Source organism: Chinchilla lanigera, unplaced genomic scaffold (assembly GCF_000276665.1).
Source record: "Chinchilla lanigera isolate Chin_1 unplaced genomic scaffold, ChiLan1.0 scaffold00189, whole genome shotgun sequence".
Classification (NCBI taxonomy): Eukaryota; Metazoa; Chordata; class Mammalia; order Rodentia; family Chinchillidae; genus Chinchilla; species Chinchilla lanigera.
Window position 1 is genome coordinate 357,255 of NW_004955590.1, and position 21,255 is coordinate 378,509.

General features: G+C 46.3%; 1 protein-coding gene across 2 annotated transcripts in view; it reads left to right on the forward strand.

Annotated features, from left to right (window-relative positions):
- Positions 1-21,255, forward strand: part of Dtnbp1 (dystrobrevin binding protein 1) — a 106,670-nt gene that overhangs the window by 81,112 nt on the left and 4,303 nt on the right. For both annotated transcript variants that reach the window (XM_013509962.1, XM_013509961.1), the window contains one exon: positions 17,924-18,079. In XM_013509962.1, coding sequence (XP_013365416.1) covers positions 17,924-18,079 — 156 coding nt within the window. The remainder of the gene's footprint in view (positions 1-17,923; positions 18,080-21,255) is intronic.

A 21,255-nucleotide genomic window follows, 5' to 3' on the forward strand; every position in this document is an offset into this window, starting at 1 on the left:
CAATGCAATATTTAAACATGTGTGTCCGATTTATTTCACTTAAAATTATGTTCTCAAAGTAGCACAGTGGTTTCAAAGTCCGCCCATGCTGTAGCATGTACCAGTACTTCGTTTTATGACTGGATGCTCTTCCAGTGCATGGATGTACTGTATTTTGTTTAGCTACTCCCCATGTGATGGACACTTGGATTATCTCCACTTGAGCTGTTATGAATAATACTGCTGTAAACATTCTTTTGCAAGTCTTTGCATGGATTATGTGTACATTTCTCTCAGGTAGATTCCTGGGAGAGACATTGCTGCGTTGTGTAAGTTTTAATTTTTAAAGAAACCATCCAACTGTTTTCCAGAGAGGCATTGCTAGGCATTTTTCATTCCCACCAACAGTATGTTAGAGTTCCAGTTTCTTCTGATGCTTTTCAATGCTTGCTATTGTCCAGTTTTGATAATTGCCATTGAAGTAGGTGTGATGTGGCCCCCGTGATTTGGAACTGGACTTCTCTATGACTAATAATGTGGAGCGCCTTTTTTATGTGCATGAGCCACTTTCATGTTTCCTCTGGTAAAATGACTATTGAAATATATTGCCTTTTTCTTTATTGCTTTCTTATTGAGTTAATTTTATTACATGTTTTTGGATACAAGCTTTTCATCACGTATGATTTGCCAGTATTTTTTCCTAGTTGGTGGGTTTTCACTGTCTCAGTATATTTTGAAGTACAAAATTTTTTATTTTCAAAAGTGAATGGTGGGGGCTGGGGATTTAGCTCAGCTGCAAAGCGCCTGCCTGGCAAGCGCAAGGTCGTGAGTTCAGTTCCCGGTACCGGAGAAAAACCAAAAAAATTTTAAAAAAAGTGAATGGTGTTTTTCCTGCTATATCTGAGAATTCTTTGCCTCACCTGAGACCTTGACCATTTTGTTCTGTTTTTTTCTTGTTTCAAACACAGTTGTTTTGGGTCCTACTTGATTAGGGAGGACACCAAATTCTTCTGTGAGGAAGCAGCACATTAGCTGAGATCCCAGTGCTGAGCAGGAGCTGAGAGCACGGCTGGCAGGACTCATCCAGTGTGAAGAGGCGGGGCCGGTCACGGGTTCAGAGCAGAGGGCCTGCAGCTGCTGCGTCCAAAGGGGCTCCTTTCGGCTGTGTGAAGCAGTCCCCAAGCACTGGACTCAGGGCAGGCTTAACCAGCAGAGGGAAGATGACCAGATGTGCTTCTCAGAGACCACCCTGGCTTCCACGTGGGCAGTGAACTGGGAGAATCCTCTGTGGATTTGGACTGACAGACAGTTGACAATTAGTGAACCGTGACAGCAGTGGACCCAGGGGAATTATTTCCTTAGGGAATGTTAGGGACAGTGAGTTTCCTGCCTTGACTTCTGCATGGTCAGGGTTCCTAATAGCAAGGGTTATTACATGAGCTTTTGTGCCTTCCACTCCACCCTTCACAGCCTCTTTTTGGTTCTGCCCAGTGTTTCCTTTACCACAAGGAGATAGTCCCAATGTGATGAACCAGTGGGTTTGCCACTCAGTACAAAGCCAAGAGTCACAACTAGAGGGTAAGAATGGAGAAGGATTTATTACTTGCAGGTAGGGAGAGTGTGCAGTAATTTCCAGTAGTACTGGCAAAGGCAGGGGAATTTCATCCTGGAGCCTGTGCATACTCGTATTCGAAAACACATGAGGGGTGGGTACTTTCAGTCCAAACCCCATCACATAAAATGTCAGGTCTACTGGTTGTGGCAAGGAAAATCTTCAGGTAAAAGTGGCCCATGATCCAGGGTCGTGGTAGTTTAGAACCGACTCACCTCTTCTGTTAGTACAGAAGGGAAATGTGATCAAGTCTGGTAAATAGGAGAGCTGTGAAAATGACCCCAGCCCTGAGCTGAACTCTGCAAATCCAAGGAAAGATCATTTGAGACATTTTCTTGGACTGCAGGATAGACTTTAAATTCTGACTTTTTATTTTAATTTTGAAACACAAAATGTGGAAGGATTGTTTTCGTTTTGTATTTCTGTGGTGCTGGGGATCAAACCCAGGGCCTTGAGCATGGTGGGGAAGGGTGCCTCTACCACTGACTCTAACCCCAGTCCTCAAAATTATGCAAGGCTTTTTGTGTATGATTTTTCCAGGCTATCTTTTAATTGACTCATGAGTTAATAGGAGCAAATTACTATTTCTCAAAGGGATTACAGTAGATCTAATTCATTTTATCTTTCAAAATGCAGCAGAAATCCTGAGATTTCTAAGCTAATGGTGAAAAGTAGCTCGGGAAACTAAAAGGTACTATTTTTATCTGGGTGTGGGGTGCATGCCTGTGATCCCAGCAGCCTGGGCTGCATGGTGAGTTCAAGGCCAGCCGAAACTACAGTGTGAGACTCTGTCTCCAAAAAAAAGCACTGTTTTTATTAAATGCTTTCCATTCTTTATATGAAGTTGATACCTTGAACATATTTCCCTTTTTAACAATTTTCTGAAGTATGTGAACAGAACCAAAGGTTTTTCTTTGCTTAGGAAGAGAGGTAAATGGAATGTGGTTATAATAATAAAACATAGGTGACAATATTGAAGTACCTTTGTGTGATCATTTTAGATTCTTAATGTCCAAAATGATGAAGATAGGCCTTTTTTGACCATGAAAATTATGAGTGCCTAGTACGTTCTAGTGTTTCATCCCGTGTGTGCATACCCATGAATGGGAGGGAAAAATAACTTTTCTCATCCATCTCCGGGTTCGTGACTGAGCCTTCTGTAACAAGACAGGATTAACATGAGAAAAGCACAGAAATTTATTTAATGTGAGTTTTATGTGATACTTCAGCCTTCAGAAACGAAGACCCAAAGAAGCGGGGAACTTGTCCATTTTTATGCTAGATTTATTGTAGAATGTACAGTTACGGGAAGGTATGGTTGCACAGGAGGGTGCAAGTGCTGTGTGTTGAGTCTGCTCCGTGCCCCTGGGTCTTCAGGGAAAGGGGTGCTCCTTCTTTCAGGTGTGGGAGAGCACCTCTCAGAAGGGGGTCTTATCCTCTGCTTCAGGGGAAAGTCAGAAAAATCGCTCCTGGATTTATGGTCTGCTTCAGGGGAGAAGGCAAGGGGAAGGTTAAGAGTGGCCTTCCGAAATACTTACTATGCCAAGGCGCCATCATCTGGTGTAGCATATACTGAATGCCACTAGGAAAAAGAAGAGTGAAAAAGACAGAAGAAATTAAGTATCAGACCTGTTCTAAGGGGCCGGTGTGGTTTTTTATAAGTAAGTTTGAGAAACAGCAAAGTTTCCGAGGCAGGAAGGCAAAGCTGGCCTGTGGCCAAGTGCACATGAGTGCGCGGGAGAGGAGCGCGCGGTGGTGCCTCCGCATGGCGCAGGGGAGGGTGAGGACACCGCCGGCCCGGACGGTGTGAGCCAGAAGGCCCGTGAGCTCCCTGGCTGCCCTCTCAGACACTCGGTGGCTCCATCTTATCTGCATCTAAAGCTGTATATAGATCATGGGTGGTACCGTCTTGCATAATATGAAGTTTGTGTTTTAAAATGTCTAAAAATAATCTTACATCTTTATCTAGGATCCTGTTTATCTGCCAGCATATTTTAAGGATTTGCAAATATAACAGGGCAGTGTTCCTGATGCGTTACAAACCGTCTCATAAAGTAAACCTGACTTGTTTTACTTGATTTCCAGGCAAGCTGTTTTTCCTAAGTTGGCAAGGAGATTTTTTGGATTCTTTTCCTCCTGTTCCTGCTTGTGATCATCTACAAAAAGACTAAGTGATGAAACGATTCTGTTTTGGCTTAGACTGAACCTTTTCCTTGAGTGGATGTTTCCTGAATGCTTTGCCTTCATACTCCAGTCTCCTAAGCAGTCATTGGTTCACTCATGTTACAGTCACCTCAAGTTGCTACTTTGTGCTGTGGGGGGCCCGTGAAAGATCACAGCGTACACTGAGAAAGTAACGTACCTCTGTGTATCCGGTTGGCGGGCGAACCGTGATTCTAAGGAATATGTGACGTATCATCAAAAGAGTTCATGAAAAGACACGCTGTGACATTGCAATTTTCAAAGCACAGGGGGTCTTAGTCTAGGAATGTTCACTCAGTTTATAAATTACACTCTTCTTAAAACAGTCAAGTTTCCTGTGTGCGAATTGCTGTCATTTTAATTGGCACCTAGAGGGGAATTGCCATGGTGTCCGGCCTGTGTGACCCTTTCATTGAACAGGTGTGAAGGGCCCCCCGCAGGTGGTGTGCCATGCTCAGTAAGCTCTCAGTACTCCTCAGTCTCTCGGCCTGGGTGCAGTTATATCACCCCCAAGGAAAGGTGTACAGTGTCATTTTGTGGATATGAATTTTGGAGAACAGTTCCGAGAGTGTATTGTATTTATCATTTGGTAGTAGTTTATTATTTTTGGAGTGCTGTTTTCAGTGTGTTAACAGGTTTCTTGGCCAGCATGTCCATAGTCCTTGGGTGATAACACTTCTGTACTGAAATTAATTTTGTTGAAGGCGGGTGTTCCGGGATATGCGCTGTACCGGCTATAAAGACCGATAGGACGTGAGTCATCTGTTGCTTGTCCCTGAAAGCCGCGGTAGCCGTTTCCTGCTCCCACTTTTAGCCTCGGTGATGACACTGTTCGTGCGCGGCCCACGTAATGGCATGCTGGCGTTTCCCGTCAGCTGTGCTGCTGCTTCCTGAGCTGCCTGTGCTTTTCGTCTTCCGCATCGCTGCACCGCACACAGCTGGCCGCCCTGGGCGGCTTCTGCGCCGCGGTCAGCGGCCTCGCTGGAGGTGGTGCCCTTGCGCAGCTGGTGCTCCCCGTTCCTGACGAGGGCGCTGTTTTGTGGTTGTTGCCAGTACGTCCGTCAAGCCCTGCCTGCCAGCCAGCTGTGGGACAGCCGCTGGAAGTACCATGTTGAAAGAGGTAGTAACTGTCCTCCAGGGACTTAGCGCCACGGACTGAACGAAGGGCACGCATACAGCAGCAGCAAAGACAGCCGGTGCCACAAGCACAGAAGGCGGTGGGCCCAGTGGAGCTGGGGTTGGAGGACGAGCACAAGTGGGTTGAGTGCCGTGATAGGCTCGGACTTGGCTTTTCTGGAGAACCAGAAAGTGCTGGCTGTGTGCCACTCATTTACAGCTTAGAAAGCAGCTGCGTGGAGGTGTTTCCTCAGTGGTGCTTTAGTTTCTTAGCTACTGTTACAGGTCTCCACTGTCCCTAACATAGTCGAGGAATGAGGAGACGTTGTGTCTTTGACATTTCCTGCTTGGGAACTCCAAGTTCCTCCACATCCATCCCTCTTTCTGCAAGGCATCGATCCGTTCATGCTGGCCGCAGGCCCCCCGGCTCTGCACCCGGGCACCCGCTGCTCTTTCTTCAGAGGTGACTCTGTCTTCCACGTCCCGTCCATGTGCGCAGCAGTCAGGCCTGGGGGAGGGTTGGGAGGGAGCAAGCGTGACGGCTGATTCCTGTTGGATGTGGAGGTTACCGTTTTCTCAGCGCCCCCAAACGCAGTGCTCTACTCGCTGACACAGGAGAGTTAGGCTGCGTGAGTAAGAGATGAAATTTCAGAAAGTGAGGACCTTCGGCCGGCTCCCCCGGGTGCCCGCGCTCTGAAGCCCTTCTCATGCCTGTCCCAGCAGCTCCTCCCGGCTCAGCACTCAGAGCCACCCCGGGGCCTTCCCTCGGCCCATCTCCTTCCTGCCGGCTGCACCGCAAGCCTCGCTGCGAAGTGCGGGGTCTGGCGCTCAGCCCCATCCTTAGCTGGCGGTGAGGGACTTGAGGCAGGAGGAGGAGGGAAGGAAGGAGATGGCCATTCACAGCACTGATGCACTCACAGGTCAGGCACTCACAAGCCCTCAGTAGTTTGTAATTGAAAGGGATAAATCCCCATTTCTCAGATATTCTCTGGAAATAATGAGGTTTCCAGCAGATATTACCAGCTTTGGAGCGTGCTAAGCTTTGACTGTTGCTGGACCTTTGAGAGGCAGGGTATTTCCAGCTGATGGCGCGAGGACATTTATAACAAGAGGGCTTTGAATCAAAAAGCATGTGAAGGGCCGGGGATATAGCTCAGTGGCATAAGCGCCTGCCTGGCAAGCGTACGGTCCTGAGTTCGATTCCCAGTACCCAAAAATAATAATAATTATTATTATTATTTATAGCCGGGCGTGGTGGCGCATGCCTGTAATCCCAGCACTAGGGAGGCTGAGGCAGGAGGATCTTTTCTAGTTCGAGACCAGCCTATGCTACATAAGTGAGTTCAAGGCCAGGCTGGACTGCATAGTGAGACCCTGTCTCAAGAAAAGAAAAAAAGAAAAGAAAAGCATGTGATGCTTGTCCTGTGTGATATTTTCTATTGCAAATATATGCGGTATTCTGGTTGACTTGTATATAAATGTGGGAAATCAAACTCAAAGCTACATAAAGTGCTATTTTTGTTATCATATGTTTTCCCCATGAATTGCCCAAATAAGTATGTCTACTCCCAAACTTGAGAAAGGCTTGAAACCTCTTGTCCTAGAATAGAGTTACTGGGTTACTCATTTGGCAGTGTGAGTGAAAACATCTCTAAAGGTGATGGCTTTGAATGTTTATTAATGTTTTCCAGTGAGAACCTCCCCAAAATCTATCGATTTATTCTAACGTTGAGAATTGTCAGGCTGATGTGAAATCTGAAACATGACTTTGCCTTCCTTAGTTCCCCGGGGGACCTGGGAATTCATGTGGTGTCAGTCCTTGGTTTTCTGATTTTTGCATGGCAACAGTCCTCGAAGTGGAAGTGGGATTGGCCAGGCCAGGTGCTGGCCTAGGAGCATGTGGCTCGGGTTGTGTGGGGACAGGAGCCCTTGCCTGAACTGATGAAAAACAACCTTCGCTGTGGCTTTCTTCCTTGAGCTATAAAGGTCTCTGGACTCTCTAGGGCCCTATTTAAATGCTGATGTCCCTGAGAGACACTAGACCTCAAGTACTGAATCCTGGCTCTGAAGAGCTGAAAGGAACTTGTTAAAACTTTTCACAGGGCTTGGTCTTGGCGAGCAGCTAGCTGAGTATAAAATGCTGGGTAAAAAAGCTAATGCAGCCCAGCGCAGGCAGGAAATCGGCTCCGGGAGGGGAGGCCCACGTGGCTGCGGGTTAGCTTTCCCAGCGCCCAGGCAAAATACCCACACACACCTTCAAGGAGAGGCTTATTTTGGCTCACAGCTTCAGAGGTTTCGGTCCAGCTTGTGCAAGGTAGAAACCTCATGGCAGAGGGGTGCGGTAAGGAAGCCTGCTCAGCTGCTGGCAGAGAGCAGGGAAGGAACTGCGGGGAAGGAGCCAGGGACCAGATACGGCCCCAGAGGTCTCTCCCCTCAGCCCCAGCCAGCACGGACTGGCGTGGGCAGCTCTCAAGCCAGTCAGGTAGACCGTCAGTATGAATCGTCTCAGGTCCATAGTAAATGTATTTTTAATGCATTGAGTAAATTAAAGCATAAGTTGCAATAGGAAAAAATGAATAGCAAACTATTCCTGGATTTTTTAAAAAAGGAACTATTTAATTTTATAACCTCACAAAAGAACATTAAAATATTAGTTGGCTATGACACAATAAATATTTAATGTAACTATTGAGCATTGATAGAACGTTATGCTTATTTGAACTCTTTAAAGCTGCATAAGAAAATCACAGAAAGGTTTCGCCACAGAGGGCAAGCAGCCCTCCCCGTCCCCACCGGTCGAAGGCAGTGCAGTGTTTTCTCACGAGTGCGTCCCAGGCCCTTTCCACGTGACGGGCTCTACCCGTGCTTACTCTTTCACTTACTAACTTGTCAGTACCTTAACCATATTTAAGGTGTATTTAAGGTGCCATAAGGTATATGGTACCTGTAGCCATATAATAATGGCTGCCCGGTATTTCAAATAGGCATGGAATTTAATACAGGCATGAGCTTCATTACGTGAAAGGCTCTTAGGATTGTGTCCTTAGGCTATGGCTTCTGAAATCACTAGGTGACAATATATCACTATTTTATGGGTTTTAATGTGTATTGTAAGATTGTTTTTTAAAGGCTTATACAACAGTGTATGCTCTCATTTATAATGATAATGTTAATGATACTGCTAGCGTGACTTGTATGTCAGCCGATATGTAGTTGGCCAAAAACGTTCCATTCATTTTGGTAAGATAAAGGGCTGAATATTTTTTCTTTACCATGAATCGTCCCTTTTATCCTATTGAGAAGATTCTATTGGAATCCTAACTTCTGTCCACCATTTTTGCTCCATTTTTTTCCTGTGGTAGAGAGATTAGGTGTTTGCCACTTGCGGCAACAGTTTTTCCTTAATCTGCACTTCCCTTTTTATTGTATTTTTAAGCACCCAGGAGCACTGTTTATGTTACATAAAACTGAGGAATGTGTAATAATTTCTTCAGTAGTGTGTAAGATCTCTGAGTTGGTAACTTTGAAATTTTAATTTGGTTTGCTCTTAGTTTTTCCTTATTTCTTTTTTTGTACTAATTCATCTGGTAATGCTCTACAATAGTTTTTTAAATGGCCAACTAGTTTTTACTGTAGCATTTACTTAGAAATTATTTCCTCATTTACTTCTGATATATCCTTTTCTAAATTAGTTCAGCGTATGATGAAACCATTTTGTGGATATTCTATTTCAGGATCCCATCTCTGTTCTGTTCTGTGTAATGTTTGAATTGTTTTGGGAAGTATTTGAATATCTGGTATGGTTAGGTTCGCTTTTAAAATATAATATTCTTAGAATCTGGTCAAGTTGTGATATCAGAATTACTAGGAAAGTCCCATTAGGCAGACCTGTCTCATTGTCTGTACTCCATGATCTCTGAAAGTTTGGAATAATTTCACTTTCTCCATCAGACTTTGATAGTTAATGATTTCTTGTGTTAATTTTTGTAGCACATGTAATTTCAAATCAAGTTCATTTTATTGATGCCTCAAATTATGTTAGTATGTATTTGGGTATGGGAGTCACATGCTTTTGCATTGCTTTGGCACCTGTTACCTGTCCTCTGTATCTTGGTTATTTTTTATTGGCTTCTGGTTGGACTGCATAGTAGTTGCGCTTGTTTTAGGGAATTTGTGCGTTAGCTATCATAGCTTGCGTATCATATTTGTGCGTTAGCTATCATATCATATTTTTGATCCTACCCCATCCCTTCGCCCCTTTCCCAGCCCCAAAACGTCTGTCTCGCTGTTTCTACCATATCTTTATTTTATTCTGTATTAATATTTTGGGCTTCTCATATAAGAGAAGCCACACAGTATTTAACTTTATAGACCTTTTTCATACAACATTATGATCTCAAGAACTACCCATTTTGCTACAGTTTTCTCCTTAAAAACGTCACTGGCCAGTTTTTATCAGCTGATTTTACTCATGGACGCACACAGTGGGTTTATGCTTTTAAAGCCCTTCATGAAGTGATAAGGTGTAGTTTTGAATTTGAAACTGTGGTGATCTACATCTTTTTGTCCAGGAATAATAATTGTTTGTTTTGGTATTTGTGTGTGTGTGTGTGTGTGTGTGTGTGTGTGTGTGTGTGTGTGTGTTTGCATACGTCTGTGACTAACGTTTGGGCCTAGGGCCTCACTCATGTTAGGCAGGTGCCCTACTACTGAGCTGAACCCCCATCCCACGAATAATTCGTAATGATTCAGTGACTAGCATATTACTAATACTGTAAGAGAAATTCAGGAACGTGTCAGATATGGCTTAAATATTCTAGGAAATAGAGCTGTTGTCTAAATGTTTATAATACAAAGCTTCTAGCCTGGAGTTTTTTAGTCTTACCAAACTCTTTGTGTGTGTGTGTACATATATGTGTATTATATGTACGTATGCGTATTTATGTGTATCAGACAAAGAATGGGATCACATGACATCCTCTTTTCTGGCAGTATTGGTGATCAAACCCAGGGGCACTTTACCTACCCCTGAGCTGTGTCAGCAGCCCTTCCTTATTTTGAGACAGGGTCTCACTGAATTCCCCAGGCTGACTTCAAACTTGTGATCCTCCTGCCCTTGTCTCTTAAGTAGCTAGAATTACAAGTGAGTATAACTGCATGCAGCTATGATATACTCTTGATATTTTATTCAGCATTTTTATATACTGTTTAAAAAATATAGTAGGTTAACGTATCATAGAAATACATTATCACAGTGGTTTCAACTGGACTTGAACCACTGTTTTAGTGACTCACTTGAAACTGGGCATAGTGGCACATGCCTGTAATCCCAGCACTTGGGAGGCAGAGGCAGGAAGATCACCATGAGTTCAAGACCAACCTGGGCTACATAGCAAGACCCTGTCTAAAAAAAACTTAAATGGCTCACTTTACCCTTGGGTGTATGCTGATCCTCTGCAGGAAGTACAGAAGCTTTGAAGTTGCTTGTCCTCATTGCAAGCCTCCAATCCCTACTATTAATCTACCAGTTGGAACCTGGGCATTTTGCACAAGTTAATGACTCATAAAGCCTCTACCACAGATTGAGTGCCTTTCTCACTTACCAGTAATCCTAAACTCTTTAGTCCTAATTGTCTGTGGGGGAGGGGTCATATACTGATGGGTGAGCCTCCCCTGCCTTAAGTGCAGCTTTAGCACTGAGCTACAGCCCCAGCCCCTTGTCGTTCTCTAAGCAGAAAACACAGATAGACAACTGCAGTACCTTTGAGGTTTTTATTCGTAGTTAAATCTTAGTTTCTTGAAATGTCACACTAATTCAAAAGGCCCCAAATTTCTTAATACTAATCTGATACTTTCATAATTTCTCTAAAAAATAGACAGGATTTGAGATTACATTTTCCGGGACAAACATAAGTAAAAATAGAATCTGAGCATTTAAAAACTGGAGGTGAGTCCCAGTCAGCCCCTTGCGGGGAGGAAACTGCGGCCTCCACGTTTCGCGGTGTGAGGAACTAGAACTGTCCGCCCTGGGGCACCTGAGCGCTTCTGAGCTGCACGACCCGCCGCGAAAGGTGAGGCGCCACTGGGCATGCCGGCTTCCTGCCGCACTCATCGTTTCTGCAGTGTAGGTTTTGCTGTACTCAAGAGAGCGGTCATTTCCTTAGAGTGACTGATAGAAGTGTACAGGTGTTCCGGAAGCGTAGATATGGGAGTACTGTTTCCTGTTGCGTGGGTTTAGGAAACAGCACTTCCAGCAGCTGCTTTTAAGCACCGAACTTAGAGAATTCAGAAGCGCCATGCCTTCTTTGTGATATAAAAGTCACTTATTCTGACTGCAAGAACTTGCCATTATTTTAAACTACTATATTTTAGGTAAGGATCATCCTTTGTTGCAGGTAAAAGAAAGAACTACTTGGTACGTGATAAATGTGTATAAGATGGGGGCGTGTGTATGTGTATGTGTGCATGTTTTGCAAGGAGGGTGAAGTTGTATAAAAGCCACTAAAGTTTCTTTTAAAAGGTGTATAAACTTCTTCGGGGGATGTAGCTCAGCGGTAGAACACTTGCCTAACAGGTACCAGGCCCAGTGCTCTTTCCCCAAAAGTATTAACTTCAGCATGAACAGATTTTCCCCCTAAGTTCCAGTTATGAAGAAGAAGGGTTCTAGAGCACTGCAGAACACTCAGACGAAGTATGGAGGATATGATATGTCTGTCTTGGAATCTACTTTCCATTTGTTTGGTTCTGGGGATGGAACTCAGGGATGTGAACGTGGGAATCAAGAGTTCTAACATGGATACACTGTAGCCCCAGAAACTAATTACTGACGAAGGTTTAAAACTTCTAAAAACCATAGAAATACAGGTTATAGAAATTGGTATTTTAAAAACATGTATAAAAATGTCTTAGTTTTAGGGAAATTGTATTTGAAGGTCTCTTATAACACAGTTTGTATTCATTTGTTAACTTAGGGGCAGGAAAGTTGGGAAAACTTTGAAAATGGCTGAGCATGTGTTATTTTGGAAAACTAAGGAGAAATATGTAACAACATAGTAAAGCTGCAGAAAAGCTGGTTTATAAAACTAGAAGATCTTGTATATTTTGTCATCTAATAAGTCTTCCGTTTCTGAATACAATTTCTCTGATACAGTTTAGCTGAGACTTGTTTCTAACAGACATACATCTGAGAAGAGGAGGAAAGGAAACATTCGCCATGTGATGGTTAGGGGTCCAACCAAATGCAGCGGGATGCAGAGTGTGCGTCACGCATGCATAACGACAGGCACGTAACGTGTACTAGCCTCTCTGAAGCACAAGTTTGGCAATTTTTTTCAGAACTGAAAAGTAAACTTCCATATGACCCAACAGTGCACTCTTGGGCGTTTGTCCCAGGGAAATTACTTCTTTTCATGCAGGAACTTGTGCAAACATTCATAGGAGTTTTATTCATAATAACCCAGAGTTGGAATCCATCCATATGTCCTTCAGTGGGTTCATGGTTAAACAAACTGTGGTTCATCTTTACCATGAATTCTGCTGAGCAATAAAAAGGAACATTTCAGCCTGTGCCAGAGCTTGGATGAGCCCCAAGGCAAGGATGCTGAGTGAAAAAAGTCAGTCTCCAAAGGATAGTGCATGCGTGCTGCTATTTATGTAACACTTACGAAATAATGTCATTGTGAAGCTGGAGCAGATGAATGCTTGGGGATGAAGAATATGATTATAAAGGGTAAGATGGGGAAGTGTGAGATGGTCCAGATGGGCGTCTGGATTATGGTGGTTACACAAGGCTGTACACATGAAAAGACTGTGTAGAGCTGTGGGCACACGGGAGCGCATGCGTGCATGTCCATGTGTGACTGGTGACAGTGATTGAGTGCTATGTGTTCTGCTTAGGTTGGTTTCTTGGTTTTGATATCATGCCATAATTATAACATGTTAGCCTTGGGGAAGGGTCCAGATGTACGTTTTTTTGTTTGTTTCTGGTGTGAGGGAACGTGCGTTGTACCACAAACCTTCTCCCCCATCATGGGATGTAGTTTTTAAAGAACATGCTCGGAACCTGTAATTAATTCGAAATAAAAAGCTGTTAAAATGGGAATATTGCAATTTGGTGTGGTTCAACCTAATTTAAAAAACTAAACCCTCATGGGTATACACTGAAATGCTAGCTGTGGTCATCTATTCATGATGATTTCAAAGGGATTTTCATTGTACTATTTGTACTTTTTTATGGTTAAAAACTTTCCACAATGTTACGTGCGTTATTCGTATATTTAAAAAACTAATCACCAGAAGCATGGAAAAGATTGATAGGTTTCACCTTTTAAATTGTTATAGAATTTAGTGTAGTTTTTTTAGTAATCATGTAATTGGACAGCTTATTGGTAGTTAAGTTTTTGTTCAAAACACTTTGGAATATTTATTTGTGTTTAGACATTTGCAGAGATTTCACAATTCTCCTTTGATCATGTCCTATGGATTTGGATTTTGCAGAATTCATATTCCCTAATTCAGTATAACAACATCAGATTCTAACTATTTAAATTACAGATGTTAAAGTTTGTCCTTAGTCTTAATTATTTCTCATGAATGAAAAAATGTTCTTAATATTTAATGTAGAGATGATCATAATTTTTCTCAACTCATATTGAGTTGAATGTTTATTCTCATTTTATATTTTAGATTGAAGATATTTTCATTAACTCTTTGAACCAGAAGGCTGGCTTTCTTCATGCATTCCCCACCACCGGCCCTGCGGGGATGGGGCATAGTCCTTACCCCACGGTCTCTTCCCACTCATCAGCTCTGTGCAAAGGCTTAGTCGCAGAATAGGTGGTTTTTCCTTAAATGACCATGGTGGATTTTCTTTTTGTAAATTTCATGTATTTTGTGCGGCCCTTATGCCCCGTCAAAACATTCAGTAGAGGCTTGATAGTAGCATCTGTACTGGTAATGGAGTTTTTTGTTTTGAGTAACCATGTGAAATTGATAATGGTAGCTAAAGTGGAAGCTGCAGTCAGATAAAACTTGAGCAATATCTGGAGTTAAAGTAAGAAGAGACATAGTCCTGGGTTGATAATGGAATGAAATGATTACTGCTACTTCCTAGTAGAAACACTACTATGTCTTTTTGGGGGTGTTTTCCTTAAGGCCATTTGTTGAAGTTCTTTAAATCCTTGTGTTTGTCTGGCTTTCCCCAGGATAATAAATACCATCTTAATGTATGAACAATGTGCTGTTTTTCCTTGTAGAAAATTCAGATTTTTCACTAATCATTCTAAGACTCAGATGTGACTAAACGTTTAAATTTGACATTTTCCTTTCGTATGTCCTCCTGTCTTCTCACAGCTCCCAGATTTGGTTGTTCTTTTTTGTAGGCCCAAAGGATGGTTTCAGGACACGCAGCACAGCTAGGACATTCTCATCAGTCACGTAGCTGAGGGGAATCTCTTGGCTTCTGAGCAGCAGTTATTTTTAAACACTTACCACCCTGAGTGCGCGGTACAGTGTAGCAGGACTCCGCGCTCAGCGAGCCGGCTTAGCGAGCAGTCAGCACCGAGGTGGACGCGGAGAGCTCTGAAATCAAGTGTGAGCCAGTGTGGGAGAGTTGGAGGGATTCCAAATAACTAGGGAGCAGCGCGTGTTAAAACTTCAAACAGCGGTATTTTGTTCTGTTGGTTTTTTTTTTAAAAGTCATTTTAAGTTCCTTAATCCAAACCATCCCCACCCATGGAAGATTAAGGCATGATTGGACTTCATCCCAATGTAGAAAAAAATTAAGATAAAAATCTATAAGACCAGTAATTCAGAAACATGAGATAATCAAACTTAAAGACAGCTGTCTTGAGAAAAATAAAATATCTTCAGGCTATATATAGGAAATCTTAATTCAGCTAAAACAAGATATTCTTTAAAGCTCTTTTGATGATTTCTACATTGGTCTTTGGTTTTGAGCTGCTTATTCTGGAATTATTTTTTAAAAGCAGATGAACTGAACTTTGAAGTGTCTGAAGCATACTTAATGGGTTTTAGGGTTGACCTACTCTGATGCCCTGGGCAGTCGTGAAGCACTGGGACGGATACGCTGACAGCGGAAGTGAAACAAACGGAAAGACGTCCTCTTCAGTTCATTCCCTGCGGAGGTATCAACAGCGTGGTCGCTAAGTCTCCAGTGTCTGAGCGGGGCTAGCAGGGCGATTCTGCTGTCCTACTCTGTCCCAGATGTTGCGAAGTTTCCTGTCGCTCCCTTCTGGGGAGTCTTGGGTAGATAACGCTGATACAGATTTTAGTTCGTCAGCTGCTGGTCCCTGGTGTTGCGTTCACGCTGCCTCGCTTACCGCTGCAACACCCTTACGAAATCTCGCTTGTGCAGAGGAAAGAGCCGCGGCTCAGGTGGAGTAGTGAGAGTCCTGCGATGGGGCTCTCCGACGCGCAGGTGCTCTCTGCGTCCGGGGGCAGCGGGAGGCGGGCAGGCCGACGGGGCACTGACGGGGGGCGGGCACCAGGCTCCTGAGCAGGGCTCGGAGTGTGCCCGAGAGTGTCCACCCAGAGGGCGGAAGGCACCGGCTGGGGCACAGTGACTCCCGTCACCCCTTGGTTGAGCACCGCCTTACTTCCCGGAGCTTCAGAGCTGTGCCGGCGTGGAGACTCCCCAGGGTTCAGAAGCTCCTCTGACCAGGGTTGGCCTGAGGAGGCCTGTGGGCTTCGGACCGCCTTCCACCGCTGTTGTAGATAGCTGAAGGCCCAGAAGCATCTGCTGAGAGACGGCACCTTACCTGGGACTGACCCCAAGTCTGCGCCCTGTCTGCTGTGTCAGATGGCTTCCTGTAAACGCAGGAGTGAGATGGAGGGCGACGTGAAATGTGAGGGACACATGAGAGTCGTAACAAACAGCGTGAGGAGAATGCAGAGAAATACCTGTGCGATTATACGCCATTGGGAAAATCTACTTTCCGGTTGCTGTTGCTTTGGTTAGCATTAGTTTACACCCCTTGCGTGTACATAGATTTGAGGACGCGAAGAAAGCCCGGATGTACTAAGTATGAGACACTGTGCGGAACTGAAGAGAAATAAACTCCTGCGCTGTGTTTTAAGGTCTGTCATGCTAAGAAGATGATGTTGTACTGGGAGCTGTGCTGATGGGAATTAGAGGGGGCAGGAGGCCAAGGCAGAGCACAAGGGCCACGTGGGCTGTTCACGGTAAAGTCTGATGTGTTTAAAAATCACTTGATAACGTCTCGAAGAGGCTGTCACTCGGAGTGAAGCAGCGGGAGCGGGCCTTGGGTGGGTTGTGCTTGGGACGCTGTTTACCCCAGGAGACGGCTAGGGATCTGCATTGGTAGCAGCCTGCCCTTCTGTTAGCTGAGCACAGTGCCCGCCACGGAGCAGGGACTCTGCAACATCTGCTTAAGGAGCTGGGCTTGTCCTTTCTAGATTCTTCAGTCAGCCAGTTCAGGCAGCGGCTGGGATTCATACAGCTTGTGAGGAGTCGGCCATACTGCCATGCACCAGATCACCAGGGGCTTGGCAGTTTAAAGCCAGGCAAACGTATCCGCTCCGGGCTGGGTCAGAGCCCAGGGCTGTCTTTCTGGAGGCCCTGGAGCCCGGTCAGCTCACAGGCTCAAGTGAGGTCTCTCCAGAGTTCCAGTCCCCTGCAGGGGCGGTGTTGACACTGGTCCACTGGGGGTGCTCGGCTTCCACGTTACCTGCCACGCCCGTGTCAGGCCCCTCTTACACTTCTTGTCTTTCCCTGGGAAAGCACTGGCCGTGAGAAAGCCTGGGCGGGCCAGGTTCCCCCTGCGTGACTTCAGCTGTGCCGCAGAACATTACAGGGACACGGGCTAGCTGTCCCAGTCACCATCCCAGGGTCATGCCAGGTGGGCACACCCGGAGCAGAGGGCTGGGGCTGCCTTAGGGTTCCGCCCACATCCCGCGAGGAGTGCAGAGGACGCATGGGCTACAGGCGTGTATAGAAATCCCCCTCATCCCGTCGGGTGAGCATCGGTACCTGGTCCCTTGCACGCACCCCGAGGACCTGTGCGCGGGGCTCTTTCGAGGCACCGTGAAGGGGTTCTTGAGTAGTAACTCTTGCTGGTGTCACTGGAAAGGCCACTGCCCTCTTCCGCTAAAGTTCTTTCATCCTATTTCGTAGAAGTTTCATATCAATATTGAGTTCGTATTTCTCCAAAATGTTTAGATGAAGATTAATTGACTTCTTAGCCAGGTTACATGGTTGGTAAAAAAAAGCAAAATGGTTCAGCACTTTCTAATACTCCACAGTGGCTACTATTTAACTTTTTTCCTGATTTTTTCATGGTGGTAAAATATACATAGCATAAAGTTACTGTCTCCCCCACTGTGAAATGTACAGTGGCGTTCACCACCACTTACCTGCAGAGCTGTCTTGGTCTGTGAACCGAGACTCCGTCCCGGTTAAACACGCCCCGCTCCCGCCGTCCCGCTCACCGGAGCCACCGCGGTCCTTTCCGTCTCCAGGAACCCTGCTCCTCCCAGCTCCCTCCTGGGTGGAAGAGCTCATCTTCTCGTGATGGGTGTGCTCCACCTGGTGTAGCTCCGGGAAGCTCACCTCGTGCTGCTGTCTGTGCCCTTCCTCTGTAAGGCTGGACACTGTCCCATTTCTGTTACGCAGTACTTAGTTTTTGTTGAGGGCTTACAGCATGCCGGGCACTGAACTGTGGTCACGGTTCTCCAGTGCGCGTCTCACCTTGTGTGTAACGTCCCAGCTACAAGGATGAGCACAGTGACGGAGAAACATCAGGGTGGAGTGACACATTCCACTCGACTTAGCCCGAGTCTGGGAGGCTGGTCCAAAAGATGACAGTAACTTGCCACTGAGGAGTGGGTGACGAGGGGCGGGGAGCAGCACCTGTGAGGCTGTGGGGGACGTGGAGGCTGCTCGGCTCGATGGGAAGAGCCCGGGTCACTCGGAGCTGTGTGACACCGTCACATGGAGGTGCTGTGCAAACCCTGATGTTAGTGTTGCCTCCCCAGCTGAGCTGGATGCGGAGCACGCGCAGAAGGTCCTGGAGATGGAGCACGCCCAGCAGATGAAGCTGAAGGAACGGCAGAAGTTCTTTGAGGAAGCCTTCCAGCAGGACATGGAGCAGTACCTGTCTACGGGCTACCTGCAGATCTCGGAGAGGCGAGGTGAGCTGGGGTGGTGAGGAACACAGCCGTGAGAGGTCCGTCTTTTTGCGTACCTCAGAGTCAAAGTGTGAGCCCCAGGGCCTGTCTGCCTGGCCCTTATGCCTCTCCCTGTAGTTCTAAATTCTAGTTAAAGACGTAAAAAACAAAAGGGCCGGGGACATAGCTCAGTGGCATAAGCACCTGCCTGGCAAGCATAGGATCCTGAGTTTGATTCCCGATACCAAAACAAAACAAAACAAAAAAGTCAACAATGACAAAAACCTTTTAAAATTACAAATGATAAACCTGGTGTGGTGGTACATGCCTGTAATCCCAGCACTCAGAAGGCTGAGGTAGGAGGATTGCTGCAAGTTCCAAGCCACCTTGGGCTACATAATGAGTTCAAGACCAGCCTGAACTATAGTAGTCAGACCGTGTCTCAAAAACCAAATAAATAAGTAAATTTATAAATTATGCTTGTACAAAATTTGAAAGAGAATTTTTAAAACCTTGTTTACCGTTATTTCTTTCCAGGGTCTCACACATGCTAGACAAGGGCTCTACCACTAAGCTATACACCCAGCTGGAAAAATATTTTTAAGTGAAAAAGATAAACAAGTTACTCCTGATTCCAAAGCATAGTAAAATGCCTATTACTGTTTGAGTATGGTTCTTCCCAGTGTTTGTTCATGAGGTTATGTGTGTAATTGGTAACCAACTATATATCTGTATGGTTTTGTACCTGCCTTATTGTATGAGGTTTTTCCCTGCATGACTAAAAATTCCTTGAGGGGCTGGAGCAGTCACTCAGTGGCAGAGCGTGTGCTCAGCATGCTTGCGGCCCAGGTTCCACGCTGCAGCTGAAGAAGAGGCTGATTGAGAGGGTTTTACAGGGTGCCTCTCGCTCCTCAGGAGACAGCCTGTTCTACAACACAGCTGTCCTTAGCATCCCGGGGGCCGGACTTAGGACCCTCTGCGTGGACACCCAACTGTGCGCGCACGCGCCAGCCTCTTAGCGAAAATGCTGTTGTGTTGCATATAACTTCCACACAGCCTTTCATGGGCCTTAAGTCCTCCGGAGCTCACTTACACCTCATATCGTGCGTGCTGCCCGCATGTCTCTGGACCACAGCCCGCAGGGAAGGATGCCTAGGATGTGTGCAGACAGACAGCCACCGCACTTCTAACCCTTTGCACCCAAGGCTGGCTTCGCCTGCAGCTCGGAACCTGTGGATGTGAACAGCTGGGTTGGATCCGTTCCTGTGCTGAACTTTGAGGCTTCTTCCCTCGGTCAGTGGTGCTGTGAGCGACGGCTCGATGCAGGAGTGAACAAGCCAGTGGGGAACAGCGAAGGCGCTGCACCCTCCCTGCAGCAGCGTCTGCCCATCCCCGGCGCCCGCATCGCGGTGCACAGGCACACGTGGCCTGTGGCGTCAGGCAGTCGGAGATCGGGTCGGGGCCCCTGTGCTAAGCAGCTTAGTGCCCAGGACCCCGCTCCCAGGTCTCAGCACTGAAACACAGCCCCTCCCCTGGCCCGCCCTTGCCGCAGCCCCTAGTTCATGTGGCTTGGCTTTGTCCCTTCCCTGTCATGCATGTTTCCTCCCAGGAAGGGCTAACGAAATGCAAAGGAGAGGACAGAAAATAATGCAGAGGACAGACCAAAGCCCCGTCGGTGCCACCTCGAGTGCTGCTGGACGCGGGTAGTCCATCCAGGAGATGCCGTTTCGGCCTCCGTGGCCTTCAAGTTTTCATCTGCGCCTCCAGCGTCAGCCTCGTCCCATGTCACCCTGATGGCAGAGGCCCAGCTGAGCTGCTCAGTGCCCAGGTGCACAGCACGGCCTCCGTGGCTCCTTAGGGAGGAAACGAGGTGCGTGCCGGGCATCCGCATCCTGTCCTGGCCGTGTCAGAACAGAGTTCTGCAGACTGGGTGACCCAAACCGCAGAAGCTTGCTTCTCCCGGTTTCGGAGAGCTGCGGGCAGCGTGCACAGGGCAGGGCCCTTCTCCCAGTCTCTCTCACAGCGGCAGGGGCCGCCAGGTGACCTCGTCTCACCCGCACACGTCCCACAGCCACCGCCGCCCCCGCTGCAGCAGCCTCCACAGCTGGCTGAGCGCAGGGCCAGGCCAGAAGCATGTGGCAGTGCTTGTGAGATGGCTGTCAGTTCCCTGGTCAGTGCTTGGGTCTTTGTGGTTTTGAGCATCTCAAAAATAATTTTCTTCAAGAAAGTATGTGACTCACTCTTTTAAGGGTAAAAAAAAATAATGGAGCCAGGCACATGTTGCCAGTATGTGGTTCTAAAGCACTGATGAAGAAAACTTACGGCCTTGGGATTTGCAGCTTTCGCCTCAGCGAGAGCTGACGAGGCCTCCACACGGTCAGCAGCCCTCTCCACGGCCTACCCGGCCTGACAGGCACCGCCCCCGCCCCGTGTGAAGGCGGCATCCTCCTACCCAAAGGTGGAAGTGGGAGTTTCATTTAGAAGACTCAGTCAAAATTAAAAATCTCTACAGTGAACATGGTGGTTTGGACTCATTCCACTACATCTGAAATAGAAGCCTAAGGGGTATTTTCCCTCATTTTCAAGCCATCATTTTTTAATTAAGACAAAGCCATGGAAAGTCTTACTCAGAAGTGACCAGAGGAAAGGAAGACGCCCATCTGTAGCCACTGGATGCCGTGAGCTGGGCGGACCGGAGAGCGGGCTACAGGAGCTGTACGGCCTGGCCAGGCTGATCTGCTGTGTGACTCTCGATTTCTCAGGAAAGCCTTCATACTGCTTTTGTCTGTGCCGAGTGTCGGGGAACCCTGACTGCTAGGTCGCCAGGGAGAGGTCGTGTTCTGTACCCTGTTTTCTAGCTCTGCAATCCCACAGTTAGAGGCTGGGTCTTGGCCGACTGCGCCTACACTGCAAAGATGACTTCAGATACAGCTGCTGGCTTCTGATTTCATCTTGATATAACTATCTACCCATGAGAGTTTTATTTAGAATTTCAAACATTGCTGTCATTCAGTAATGGTTTTCAGTTTAATTAGAAAGTATTTTAAATATTAAGAAAAGAGCTAATGTTAGTCTAACATACCCACATTTCCAGTTAATATTTGCTTCAGATCTTCAAAGAACGTTATGATGTTCCAGACATGCAGCAGTAGTTAATACCCACATACCCCTAGCTGAAGAAATAAAATTTCACCAACACG